This window comes from Notolepis coatsorum (assembly GCF_963971535.1).
Source record: "Notolepis coatsorum genome assembly, chromosome: 6".
NCBI lineage: Eukaryota > Metazoa > Chordata > Actinopteri > Aulopiformes > Paralepididae > Notolepis > Notolepis coatsorum.
The window spans coordinates 75,268,670-75,283,417 of record NC_140170.1 but is presented as its reverse complement, the minus strand read 5'-3'; the positions used below and the strand labels follow the sequence as shown (position 1 = coordinate 75,283,417).

Here is a 14,748-nt window from a genome sequence, read left to right as displayed (position 1 = left end):
TAAATTTGGTCTAATTTTTCAAATTAAATTGTTGTATTTTTTCAGATGCAAAATGCAAATAAGTAAATATGGCATTATATATCAGAGGTGAGTAAGAAAATGAACAAATATTGATGGTTAAGAATGAGCCTGAATAATGACATCACACAATAGTCTAATGCATAGGTGTCAAACTCATGGCCCGCGGGCCAAATGCGGCCCGCCACGTCATTTGATGTGGCCCCCCAAGAGCGCCGGTAAAAAAATAGCGGCGTTAAAATAATTGTGGGTTAATGCGTTAATAAAGCTTTGACAGCCTTAGTTATTACACATTCTTACACATACATGTGTGTTGAACATCTGAGGTATTGATGAAGTAACAAAGGAAAAAAGCCAAAAGCACTTACTCCTCAGACATTCTTTGACAATTTTACAGCCCAAAATACAAAAAAGATCCAGGCGGAATAGGTAACAAAGGGTTGAAGAAATATTGTCTGAACTGTCAGATGCAAGCTGGCTGTGTGACATAACCGAGCATCTCGCTCAATTGAATAAGAAGCTGTAGGGACGCAAACAAGTCCCACCCAAAACTTGACCAATATAGTTGTGAACTGAGACAACCCTTATTTTGTTATTTTTGAGTACAGTTGATTGATTGATTGATTGAAAAGTTTATTAACAGATTGCAGAATGGGTACAGTACAGTACAGCTCAATACATACAATTGTTAAGAGGATGCAGACCTGAGAAAGACTTTCGTCTTGTTTCCATCAGGGTCCCCCATTTTCAATTCATCATAACAGTTACAGTTGTGTGTTACAGTTGTGTGTTCAGTTGTGTGTTCATGCAGACACATAATAGCAATTTCATTACGAATTGAAAATGGGGGACCCTGAAGTAAACAAGTCGAAAGTCCTTCTCTGGTCTGCATCCCCTTAACAATTGTGTGTATTGAGCTGTACTGTACTGTACCCATTCTGCAATCTGTTAATTAAAGTTAATTAAACTATCTTCCATTAGTGGCCTCTGCAAGGTTGTGTGCAGCCATTTGTTTTTGTAACATCTGCTACATCTGTCCCACGTATTCTTTGCAGCTCACAGTTGTTAGTTCTGCCCCTCTTGACTGTGACAAAAAGGTTTTGAACAAACTTAATGTCATAGCTTGTATTTGATGATATTCTTCTTTGTTATTTACTTGAATGGTTTGATCATTGATTGATGGAGTAATATGGGGTTCTGATAAACTAAAATTATTTGTTAAAATAACATAAGCTAACATATATTTCTACATCTATGCAAATGCATATGCAATATGTATAACTTGAATAAGTAATAAATACAGAAACAACATGTTTAACAATATGTAAATGAGTAGCTACATTTATTTTACATTACATTAACATTAATACGGTCTTTGGCCCTTTGAGGGCAACCATAATGCTGATGTGGCCCTCTGAAAATGAGTTTGACACCCCTGTAGAGAGGAACTGAGGAGGGCAGAAAGAAAGAGAAGTCACCGCTGTAGACAACAACTGACTCAATTTTGGATCTAGAAAAGGAGACTTATTAAGAAAGGCGAAAGCAAGGGAGGGGAATACAACAACTCTCCACATTGGAGCCTACAGGCAGGGTAAGCTTCTTATTTCTTGTGATAATATAAATTAGATTGGGAGAGTAGCTTAATATAAGCCTAATCTACTGGGGGAAACCTTGTTTTAACCTTTGAATAGACTGCTACCTAATAAGGTATTACACTCTTATCTTATGAGCTTGTATAGCACATCTGCAGATATATTGATCTAGTGTGTAGACTATTCTCTTATAGCCAACTTTTGTCATCACGACTTTATTGTTTTACAGGATAATATACTGTACCAATACTGTAGATCTGTCTCTGGGTACTTCTTCTCTTCTCTCATTTCTGGACTCTTTTTGTATCACAAACAGTACTGTATTTGCAAATCTGGTATGTCATAAATGTATCTGTACTGTCTATCTGTATGTCGTGTGTGTCATATATGTTATGATGAATTGAAAATGGGGGACCCTGAAGTAAACAAGTCGAAAGTCTTTCTCTGGTCTGCATTCCCTTAACAATTGTGTGTATTGAGCTGTACTGTACTGTACCCATTCTGCAATCTGTTAAATAAAGTTTTCATTCATTCATTCACCCTGATGTAAACAAGACGAAAGTCTTTCTCTGGTCTGCACCCCCTTATTGAGTATTGAGTGTATTGAGCTGTACAGTACTGTACCCATTCTGCAATCTGTTAATAAAATGTTCAATTGATTGATTGATTGATTGATTGATTGAAAACTTTATTAACAGATTGCAGAATGGGTACAGTACAGTACAGCTCAATACATACAATTGTTAAGGGGATGCAGACCAGAGAAAGAATTTCGTCTTGTTTACATCAGGGTCCCCCATTTTCAATTCATCGCCCAATCATTCCCCCAATCAATCAATTCAATCAATCAAAATATATAGAAAGGATTATATGCAGGTATATTCAGACATGTGTAAATATATATGATATTATATGCAGTGTATAATTATTGTGTATGCTATCATACAAAGTTATTTGGGTAGACAGTTTGAGGTAGGTAGTTATTTAGCCCCTTGGCTTTCGTCACAGTCACGAAAGGGGCTAGAGTAAATCATGCTACACTTGGATTGACACAGTCAGTGCATTGGGTTTTGTTTTGGTTCTCAGATTAACCCTTTGATCTTCCCTCCTTTTATTTATTTTCTGACACCAATCACCAGCATCAGTACCACGGGTTTAGAAACACTTCCCCCCCTGACGCCCCCCCCCCCCCCCCTTCCTTGGCCAACAATAACCTTTTACCCAGAGAGATTCTATAGGGCGGAGTCCGGGAGGAGGGGGCAGCGAATCCAAGCCGTCTGATTGGCACAGAGCGAGGCATGTGGTGAGGTGGCAGACGGGACCGGATCTGGATTGGCTCTTACGGGAGGCGTTGGGCGGAGACTTTGACAATGAATGTACTGGAGACACATGTTTACAATGCTGTCGAGAGAGAGAGAGAGAGATAGATAGAGAAAGAGAGAGAGAGAGAGAGAGAGAGAGAGAGAGAGAGAGAGAGAGAGAGAGGACGAATGGAGCAAAACAGGAGAACATGACTGTGAGTTTTCCCATCTATATCAATCAAATGCAACATATATTTGCTGATCACACAATAGTGCATGCGAGGGTGTGTGTCTTTGTTTAAATGGTTTCTGCTTATTTGTGAACTTGTGTGTGAGTTTGAGAGAACAGGACAGTGTGTGTGTGTATGTGTGTGCGTGCGTGTGTGTGTGCGCGCGCGCGCGTCTGTGTGCGAAATTGGGTGTTCTTAGACCTTTAGGTTGTAAACTTGTATCAAACAAAGCTGTACTATGACTGATATTTATTATTGTGATGTTAGATCTAGGCTGGTCGTTTGTAAAATGTGAGTTTAAATCAGGCCGTGTTCTTCTGCGTTTGACCTGTTTTCTTTTAATATGCCTCACGTCCTCGAACCCAACAGAATTCTAGATACTAATTCTTGACCTCAACATAAATACTTTATTCAACTTGCTCGGATTAACCCAGAAACTGACATGGGGGACATAAAGACCATGTCTCTCTCTCAAGGATAAGGTGAACATATTTATACCAGATAATGTGAACATATTTATACCAGGGTAGATTAAGACTCAGTATGGAGTATTTATTGCACATTGTACATAGTTAGTAGCTGTATGTATTTGTACATGGGGTTGACATGGGATATAATCTGTATATGATACCAACATGTACGCATTGTGTTGTTATTACCGATATGTCTCACCTGTCCAGCAGATATCTTTATTTTAATTTCATATTTGACCTTGTTCTGCATTATCTACCTCATCTTCTTTATGTGACAAATAAAACAAAACTAGAAACGTATTCTATAAAAGACGTTCTTCTTATTTCTATTACCCTGCCTGTACCCCCCCCTCTCTCTTCCCTTGTGCTGTTATGACCCCTGACCCTCCCCAAGGGGCTTTGTAAAGATCCATCTCCATCTTATCTTATTATCTTAAAAAGATAAAAAAAATAATCGCAACAACAATTCTCACCAGTGATACAGTATCAGACTCTTGGTTATCAGATATCCCGAATGTCTTGAGGAGGTCTTATCATAACTGTTGATAACCGCTGACCTCATATGCTTTTCACTCCCCTCATAGAGTCCCAGTGGGAAATGGACAAAGTCCTCTCCGCCCAGAGCCCTGCAGACACATTGTGAAACTCCCTCCTCCAGGGATGACATGACCGGCGCCCGGCTGTTGAAACATCCCTTCTGAAGAGTCTCAGCGCAGTGCCACCATGCCATCCACCGTCCGCGGCACCCTGGGCCCCACGCCGCCCCACCCGGCCCTGTGGCCCCCTCTGGACTTCGCCATGGGCGCGCTGGCGTGCTGCGGGGCGTGCGTGTTCACCAACCCCCTGGAGGTGGTGAAGACCCGCCTGCAGCTGCAGGGGGAGCTGCGCGCCCGGGGCTCCTACCAGAGGCACTACCGCGGGGTGCTGCAGGCCCTCTGGGTGGTGGGCCGCACCGACGGGCTCCGGGGCCTCCAGAAGGGCCTCTCGGCCGGCCTGCTGTACCAGGGGCTCATGAACGGCGTGAGGCTGGGCTTCTACTCCTACTGTGAGACGCTGGGCCTCACCGCGGTCCACGGGGGGAGTCTGTTGACGGGGGCCGTGGCCGGAGCGCTGGGTGCTTTTGTTGCCTCTCCCGCCTATCTGGTGAGTCGTAACCTCTGTGTAGGTCGTCGCTTACGTTGAGGAGTGTGTGACGTGTGTGTTGCTATTCTGAGAGTCCATGGTGTCGCGGGTCATTTAGGGTGACATTTACACTGTGCCTCGGTTACATAGATCTTTTTATATCCTAGGCGTGGAGGCACAACTGTGTTGGAGAGTTTGCGTTTGTTCGTTGTTTTGCGTCAAAATGACATTTGTGTCGTGATTATAATTATAGTCTCAAAACGACTGTCTTGGATATTATGGATCACTACATTACTAAGTTCACCGCAGATCCTGGTTGTGAACGCGATAATGTGAATAGTGAATCAGCTGAAATTCATGACCCCTAGAGGAGGAAACGTATTGACCTTGGTGACCCCATAACATTTCCTCTAGCGCCACCATCAGGCCAAACTATCAATATTCAAACAAGCTTTTTAGTCTTTAATTCTTTAAAGTTTCAAGTTCAAGTTTCAAGTTCAAGTTTCTTTAATAGTTGTCATACAGAAGTACAGAATACTTTTATACAAAATGCTTCTTACTGTTGCGCTCCAGAGACTGTGCAAGACAAGATAAGTATGAAATAAAATAACATAGTAAAATTAGAAGTAAAAAAAAAAATGAGGTCACAGTGTTCAGTTTAGACATATGTACAATGTTCGATGCAGAATAGACGTAGTTACCATACAATATACAATACTGTGCAGTGTACTAATATACAATACTATATAGTGCAAGGCAGAAATGGAGAAATGGGACAAGGTGCAATTTAGGTACAATTCACAGTAGGTGTACGAGTTGTAGTGCAAATCCTTTATCAATAAATATAAAGTGTAAGTGTGTTTGTGTGATCTAAAGTGTGGAGAGTGGGTGCTGCAGTGTGTTGTTTGTTTGAGTGAGTGGGTGTGTGTGCTGTGTGCATTTGATGGTTGTTGCATAGTGATTATTGTTCGTTTAGCAGCCTGATGGCCTGGGGATAGAAGCTTCTTCTGAGTCTTTCTGTGCTCGCCTTAAGACTCCGGTATCGCTTGCCTGACCGCAGCAGTTCAAAGAGGCAGTTGTTCGGGTGGCTCGAGTCCTTAATAATTCTCTTAGCCTTCCCCTTGCACCGCTTGTTGTAAATGTTCTGGAGGGTGGGAAGCCCCCCTCCAATTGTGCGTTCGGCTGAACGTGTCACTCTTTGTAGTCTGCTACGGTCTTGTGCAGTGCTATTCCCAAACCAGGAGGTGATGTTGCCGGTCAGGATGCTCTCTATTGTACATGAGTAGAAGTTCTGTTATGGTTTGTAACCGACCCCAATCGCACAACACAAGACAGGTATGAGAGTAAGCCAAGAACGGGCATTTATTGAAAACAATCAGAAAAAAGGCACTGTCCCTTTAAGGGAGAACACCAATACTGGATAAACAAGAAAGGGAAAGGCCCAGTGCCTTTAAGAGGCGAGCTGGCTAAGGGGAAGGCAAAGGGAAGGCTAAAGTAAACAGGGCCGGGGCAAGGGACAAGGCAGGAACAGGGAGGAACTAGGAGGAACTGGACAGGGAGGACTAGGAGGACTAGAGAGGGGAGACAGGGACAGAGGCCCGCGGAGGCGGGCTGGGGACAGGGAGGACTGGGAGGACAAGATAGGGAGGACTAGGAGGACTAGGGAAAACCAGGGTAAGGCCTTGGAACAGGGCGAGGGCTGGAGCAGCATACTGGGACAGAGAAAACAGGGTAAGGCCTAGGAAAAAGCATTAATGAAGTTGCTGCTCTGCAGCCTTTCCCGGGATGGTAGTCTGGGGAAGCAGGTGGGAACATCAGAGCCGCTCTGCAGACTTCTCTCGGCAGATCTCCGAGGTGGGTAAACGGAACCGAGAGGGAGAGAGGGAGAGGGTTAACTCAGTGCAGTTGGAACAGAGCAGGTGACAGGAGAGGTGACTTGTAACCAAAAACAGAGTTATCCAAGTGAGAGAATCTTCGGTGTATATACACACTGTGAGTAAACGTCCCAAACACAAATCCACGTGATGAATATCTTTGGTGTGTAAACACACAGTGAGTCAACGTCCCAATGAAAACAATCCAAAAAAGGCTAAAACGCTGGGTGAGTGACTGTCTGATAAAAAGCTGGAAATCTTCAGTGTTTTATAAACACACGAAAAACGGAATTGGATCAAAGACAGTCATAAAAAACTCACCCAGGCGTTGTGCGTAAAGAGCGTTGGAACAGAACGGGGCGAGAGCGTCGCCACCGGGGAACCGGTTGTCCAAGCGGAGGTCTGAGTGGTGCGCGACTGCTTGGAGTACGCGCCGGTACGAAGGGCGCATCAGGCGCGGAGGTCTGAGGGGTGCACGCCTGGAGTGAAGCGCGCATCTGCTGCGTGGAGGTCTGGATGCGCGCCTGGAGTGAAGAGCGCATCTGCTGCGTGGAGGTCTAAAGTGGAACACTGGGAAGCCTCCCGTGGAAGTCTAGAGAGCGCAGTCCAGTGTCTACCTCAGGCAACGGCGACAGGAGGCGAAGGCTGGAGCGCATGTCACGCCGGAGATGAAAACAGCATAAACAGACAGAGGACCTCCTGAAGGAGTCCTGGTGATAGAGAATATGATACCGAATGAAACGGCATGTTACGGCACGACCCGACGACCAACAGAGGGGAAGAGCCAGGTACTTAAAGCCCACAGGGGAACTAATTAGAATGCACCACAGGTGCGTGAAGGTAATTGATACTTGAAACTAAAAGTGTGTGTTCGGCACAAGACCAATCAAACACACAATGACAGGTAGTCCAAGGTGTGGCCGCTGAGAGCAAACGAGAGTAACGAACGCGAGGGTGGGGGCTAGTGAGGTGAGTGAGAAGGGAATTCCTTAACAGTAGGCTTAAAGGAACAGAGAGAGTAGGTGAGCAGCGGACAAAACCTCACAGTACCCCCCCCTCAACGGGAGCCACCCGGCGACCCAAAAATACAGACAGAGTGGCAGGGGACAAAACAAGGCAAAAAACAAAAGGTACTGGGCCAAGCCAGCAGGGGAAGCCACAACAAAAGTGGGGCTAGCAAAAGAACAGGGTAGCCGAGGGGTTAGTAGGGTAGCTGAGGGGTAACCAGAGGAGCTGAGGGGCAGCTAGAGGAGCTGAGTGGTAACTAAGAGGAGCACCGGGAAAAGGGCTAGCCGAGGGAAGGTTAGCTGCCAGGGCACTGATAGCTACAGGGCCTATGCTAGCTGTACTGCTACATCAACATAGAGGCTGCGCTAGCTGCCGGAGCTAGGCTAGCAGAGGGAAAGGGTAGCTGCCAGGGCACTGATAGCTACAGGGCCTATGCTAGCTGTACTGCTACATCAACATAGAGGCTGCGCTAGCTGCCGGAGCTAGGCTAGCAGAGGGAAAGGGTAGCTGCCAGGGCACTGATAGCTACAGGGCCTATGCTAGCTGTACTGCTACATTAACATAGAGGCTGCGCTAGCTGCCGGAGCTAGGCTGGCAGACAGGGCTGGACCAGCATGAGAGAACAAGCTAGCTGGAAGGACAGTCCAAGCTGTGGGGAACTGACCTTGCTAGCTGAAGGGGCAATCCTAGCAGTGGGAAAACTGACCTTGCTAGCTGAAAGGGCAGTCCTAGCAGTGGGGAAACTGACCTTGCTAGCTGAAAGGGCAGTCCTAGCAGTGGGAAAACTGACATTGCTAGCTGAGTGCTAACAGCCGGGGCTAAGCTAGCAGACTGGGGCCATGCAGAGGGACTGGGTTAGCTGCCAGGGCATGGCTAGCTACAGGGCCTATGCCAGCAGCAAGGGCTGCATTAACATAGAGGCTGTGCTAGCAGCCGGGGCAAAGCTAGCAGACAGGGGCCATGCTGGTAGTAGAGGCCTAACAAGCTGCAGGGGAGCTAACGAGGCTAACAGGGAAGCAAACAGGGCTAACAGGGGAGCTAGAGGGGAACTAGAGGGAACAAGAAGAAAAAAAAGGCAAACTCAACATACACCGTCTGTGCTGGCTGGGGTCGTCGATTGGGTCGGGTCGTACTGTTATGGTTTGTAACCGACCCCAATCGCACAACACAAGACAGGTATGAGAGTAAGCCAAGAACGGGCATTTATTGAAATCAGAAAAAAGGCACTGTCCCTTTAAGGGAGAACACCAATACTGGATAAACAAGAAAGGGAAAGGCCCAGTGCCTTTAAGAGGCGAGCTGGCTAAGGGGAAGGCAAAGGGAAGGCTAAAGTAAACAGGGCCGGGGCAAGGGACAAGGCAGGAACAGGGAGGAACTAGGAGGAACTGGACAGGGAGGACTAGGAGGACTAGAGAGGGGAGACAGGGACAGAGGCCCGCGGAGGCGGGCTGGGGACAGGGAGGACTGGGAGGACAAGATAGGGAGGACTAGGAGGACTAGGGAAAACCAGGGTAAGGCCTTGGAACAGGGCGAGGGCTGGAGCAGCATACTGGGACAGAGAAAACAGGGTAAGGCCTAGGAAAAAGCATTAATGAAGTTGCTGCTCTGCAGCCTCTCCCGGTCTGGGGAAGCAGGTGGGAACATCAGAGCCGCTCTGCAGACTTCTCTCGGCAGATCTCCGAGGTGGGTAAACGGAACCGAGAGGGAGAGAGGGAGAGGGTTAACTCAGTGCAGTTGGAACAGAGCAGGTGACAGGAGAGGTGACTTGTAACCAAAAACAGAGTTATCCAAGTGAGAGAATCTTCTGTGTATATACACACTGTGAGTAAACGTCCCAAACACAAATCCACGTGATGAATATCTTCGGTGTGTAAACACACAGTGAGTCAACGTCCCAATGAAAACAATCCAAAAAAGGCTAAAACGCTGGGTGAGTGACTGTCTGATAAAAAGCTGGAAATCTTCAGTGTTTTATAAACACACGAAAAACGGAATTGGATCAAAGACAGTCATAAAAAACTCACCCAGGCGTTGTGCGTAAAGAGCATTGGAACAGAACGGGGCGAGAGCGTCGCCACCGGGGAACCGGTTGTCCAAGCGGAGGTCTGAGTGGTGCGCGACTGCTTGGAGTACGCGCCGGTACGAAGGGCGCATCAGGCGCGGAGGTCTGAGGGGTGCACGCCTGGAGTGAAGCGCGCATCTGCTGCGTGGAGGTCTGGATGCGCGCCTGGAGTGAAGAGCGCATCTGCTGCGTGGAGGTCTAAAGTGGAACACTGGGAAGCCTCCTGTGGAAGTCTAGAGAGCGCAGTCCAGTGTCTACCTCAGGCAACGGCGACAGGAGGCGAAGGCTGGAGCGCATGTCACGCCGGAGATGAAAACAGCATAAACAGACAGAGGACCTCCCGAAGGAGTCCTGGTGATAGAGAATATGATACCGAATGAAACGGCATGTTACGGCATGACCCGACGACCAACAGAGGGGAAGAGCCAGGTACTTAAAGCCCACAGGGGAACTAATTAGAATGCACCACAGGTGCGTGAAGGTAATTGATACTTGAAACTAAAAGTGTGTGTTCGGCACAAGACCAATCAAACACACAATGACAGGTAGTCCAAGGTGTGGCCACTGAGAGCAAACGAGAGTAACGAACGCGAGGGTGGGGGCTAGTGAGGTGAGTGAGAAGGGAATTCCTTAACAGTAGGCTTAAAGGAACAGAGAGAGTAGGTGAGCAGCGGACAAAACCTCACAAGTTCCTAAGGATCTTCTGACTGACTTGGAACTTCCTTAGGCGCCTGAGGAAGTAGAGGCGTTGTCGTGCCTTCTTCACAACACTGTCAATGTGTGTGGTCCATGTCAAGTCCTCGGATATGTGGGCTCCGAGGTAGGGGAACTATTTTACTATTTCTTTCACTATTTGGGCACTTTTACACAATTCCTGTGAGTTTATGGAACACCTCTGTAATTATAATTTTTTTTAATTCATTGTTTTGTATTTCTAATCAAGTCCTCAAAAACAGCATTTTTCTACCGTTTTGAGGCTGGGCTCCTAAACCACTGTGTGGTGGCATCTGCCACATTATCATGCAGCTGAGTCTCTCTGACATCACAAATCATCACATTTTCAGATGACTCAGTTCAGTGAGGGTGAATATTGTGAGAGGAGAATTGGAAGAATGCGCCAATATGAGAATTAGAGACATAGATCATATTAATATAAGTCCACATAGCTAGGAAACAATGCTAAACACTGAAAAAGGCCATTTATAAGATAGTTCCCCTTTAAGAATTATAATCAAACAGAGTAGCTACACACACATAACAAACGCAAAACAAACACATGACGGGGCTAAAGAGTGAGAAACGGATTAAGAACACATGATGATGTCACAAACTAAACAAACACAATACATTACAATGAAACACAAAATAATCCTTCCCTGTAATCCCACCCATCCGGACCTCTTCATGCTCAGGAAGCTTTTTGTCTGAATTGGTCACGTTTGTAAATATGGACCAGAAATAGATTTTTATTCTGAAATGCTGATGAGCCGTGAAATTGAGATCAGGCCCTTTGGGAATCGTCGCTCGCATGCAACCGAGATATGGATTGCAGACCAGGCCTTTAACTGTTCTAAACCGTCACCCCTTCGCCTACACTACAGAGTATGTGACTGTGATTAATGTCATCAAGAGAGACAATGGCATGATGGCACAATGATGGCAGTGATGAAACAATGAGTACTTTATCTCCGTTTCACTTGAATGAATGAATGAATGAATGAAATAAACTTCATTGTTTATTTTGTTTCATCACTGCCATCATTGTGCCATCATGCCATTGTCTCTGTTGATGACATTAATCACAGTCACATACTCTGTAGGCAAAGGGGTGATGGTTGCATGCGAGCGACGATTCCCAAAGGGCCTGATCTAAATTTCACGGCTCATCAGCATTTCAGAATAAAAATCTATTTCTGGTCCATATTTACAAACGTAACCAATTCAGACAAAAAGCGTCCACTGCATTGCTGCAACAAGGACACAACCTCACAGATGATACCCAGAGATGTGGCAAATTTGCTATAGAGAGCATTTTTTTTAAAGCCACTTCCTGCTAAGCCTGTTCACCTGATTCTCACAGAGAATTTCTGGAGAACGCGATCTTTGTCCGATTTGCACCAAGCCTGACAAAACTTGAGTAATTTGACACCACGGTGGCACTGGTCTCACAAAACCAAAAATCTCAACAGCATTGTAATATTTGATATATATATATATTTTTTTTACATGATTATTATTATAATTTTTTGTAACATGTACAACTATAATACCGCCATTTCGATTTCTCAGAAACAGATATTTTCCCTACTCCTAGGCCCTTTACTTGATTCTCACTAATGTGTGGCATCTAGTGATCATCATTTTAAAAGCTGCATGTTGACAGTTAGGTCAAACTGTTTGACTAGATTAGAGTCATGGTCACAAGGTTTCTTTGAGGATTAGGGTCGTTTCGGAGGTTTTAACCGCTGTCTGCTGCCAACAGCATGTCTAGTTCTGTATCGTATCGCTCTCGCTCGGCATCGCTCTCTGCACTATCTCGCATACGTGCACGCGCACTGAATAAAGACCACAATGTACCTTTAATCCCAATATTCGTCTGACCACACCCCTATCAGCTTACCCATATAAGCAGGGGTGGGGCCACTCACTCTCCTCCTTCTCGCTTTCACCACAAGGAAGAAGTGCCTCGGTAGATCCCCACACTTGACACCATGATGGAAGAAAGGTTTAGGAGCAGCTTTGGGAAACAAGGATACGTTGACATCATATCTTTATTTTCTCTCTCACTATTTTCGAGAAAATACGGCGATATTGTCTTCGTACTGGAGTGTCTGGAAGATGATGATCATTCTAAAAACCCTCCACCGGTTTTCGTATTGGGAGCACGCCGCTGCATGCTTCTCAACTGCAGTTCCTTGCTGTGTTTGTTGGGGTGAAACCTGTCAGGCCACAGCTGAACTGTCGGACATGCCGCTGTTGTGAGAAGCGGTGTGTTCCAGGTTGGGTGAGTAGTGTTTGCTGGCGGGCTCCACTTGTCTGTTAGTGCTATGGGGGCTACTTGACAAAGTTTATGGAAACCGGCCCCAGGCTAGGGTCCTTTGTTCAGCCACCTAGGCGACAGAAGGCCTTGGTCTGAAGACCATTATAGTTTTAACTAGTGGGCCGCGACCATTGACACTGGTGATCCCTGTGTGTTCTGGACGAGTGGATTCTCTCTGTCACCGTGTTAAGGCCCCATCTTTCATATCCAAATGAGAGTATTCCTTCACGAGGGGATATGTGCATGTAATGTGCGATAGCGGCAGATTCATGTTCAAAGTCAGCTACACAGGCCAGTTGGTACTGTGCTGATTCCGTCGGATGTGGTAAAGTCACCGTTGTGAAGCGGTGTTGACATCTTGTTTTCTCTTTTCTCTTAAAAAGTGAGGAGAGGTTCAGAACGGCGGCCTGTCTGGGTGAGTGTTATGTCATTGTTTACATGTTCATAGCTTACGGTTAGCCAGTCAGCTGTTAACTGCTGCGTTAGCCTGCTGGATCGCTGCATGGCCTGCTTAGGGCCTACTATTAGCCAGTCAGCTGTTAGCTGCGGGGCTAGCATGTCGTGGTCGCTAGGTAACGTTAGCTTGCTGCTATGGGCCATGGCTGGCGCGGGGTAGCTTAGCTTCTCGCGCGCCGCCGTGAGCTCGCTTCTGATCGCGTGCGTCGTTAGCTCGGCATCTCGCAAGCAGAAGCAGTAGCACCCGAACGGTTGGAGCGGCCGTTAGCTTGATGCTATTCTGTTGAACGTGCTTTGATTTTAACATGTTTTACACTCTTGACCGCGACGTCATCCTTGACAGGGGATGTTTCGTCGACCCTGCCCTGAGCCTGGACGGCAAGGTTGCATCAACGGGGGACTGTAGTACGGGTTGGGGCGGTGACGCTACCCAGTTCGGATAACACAGGAACGGCTGTGTTCCTACGGTGTCTGTGACTGCACTTCGCTGATCTGCGTTCCGGGTAGGAACGGGGTTGACCAGACCTCATAACACGTCTTCTGGTTTTACTTTGCTAAATGTATTGTGAATAACGGTGTTTTTTCCCAAAACGTGTGTTGTTGCAATGCATTTAGGATACGTTGCGGGTTATGTGTGAGCTGTTTTTTGTCACTGGCAGTTAGCTTCTCCGTGCAAACGGGATGTAATGATCTGGTTGTTGTGTGAGAAACATCATGGTGTTTATATGTACCGTGTACTCACAAACTAAGGTAACTAACCTATGAAGCTATGCTTGGTGACAAGTGAGTAAAAGAATGTTCTTTCTCAGACTGTAATGACAATGAACAGTGTGTTCACACATTAACAGGTTTTCCTGTTTTAACTGGCCGTATTGAGGGTAAAATAGGAGGATTGTGTTTCCCCCCCGGTTCCATGGGGACTTTTTCATCCTCCTATCAGACATGTTGTGCATTAATTGTGTCTTTTGTGTGGTAGGGATACGATGTAACTCTTAGCTTGATTGCTGAGGTTGTGCTAAATCTGCTGGAGAAACTTATTTCCTAAAGGGAAATTGGTTTGGTTGCTGTCATGTGTGCTTAGCAAGGCCTGTGGTCGATACTAATCAAGAATGATGTATTCTCTCATTGTGAAAAAAAACGGCGTTCCTCTGTTGAGTGTTTTTGCCATTTTTTGTAGGTGATGATGGGTTGTGTGTGTCATGTGACCTACAACTGGGTTGTACTGGCCACAGAAGCACATGTGTATGTTGGACCGGGGTTCTTAGAGCCCTCTCTATTCTGTGTTTTTCCTTAGTAAAAATCAGATAGCAGGTTAGCTCATGCGCTGTGTGGAGCTGTGAAACGCTTCATAGAGCTGACTATGACTGTGTCATATTCTCTTTTTGTCGTTACATCGTATCATGGGTGTGGGGTCGTAAAGGGGTGAACTGGTAACCTTTCCTCTCCCCATTGTTCTGTCGGTCAGGGGTACACCCCCTGTCCTTCAAGGTTCCCGTCACGTGGCGGTTCGGCACGTTACGGGGGGGGGGGGGGGAGGGAGTTCCTGGTCCCACGGCCTGGTATATTGGGCGT

General features: G+C 46.3%; 1 protein-coding gene across 1 annotated transcript in view; it reads left to right on the top strand.

Moving 5' to 3' along the window:
- The first annotated feature begins 3,027 nt into the window (after positions 1–3,027).
- slc25a34 (solute carrier family 25 member 34) overlaps positions 3,028–14,748 on the top strand; it is a 33,475-nt gene continuing 21,754 nt past the window's right edge. Inside the window, exons 1-2 of the mRNA XM_084316678.1 lie at positions 3,028–3,126; positions 4,199–4,757. Coding sequence (XP_084172804.1) covers positions 4,338–4,757 — 420 coding nt within the window. The 5' untranslated portion in view covers positions 3,028–3,126; positions 4,199–4,337. The remainder of the gene's footprint in view (positions 3,127–4,198; positions 4,758–14,748) is intronic.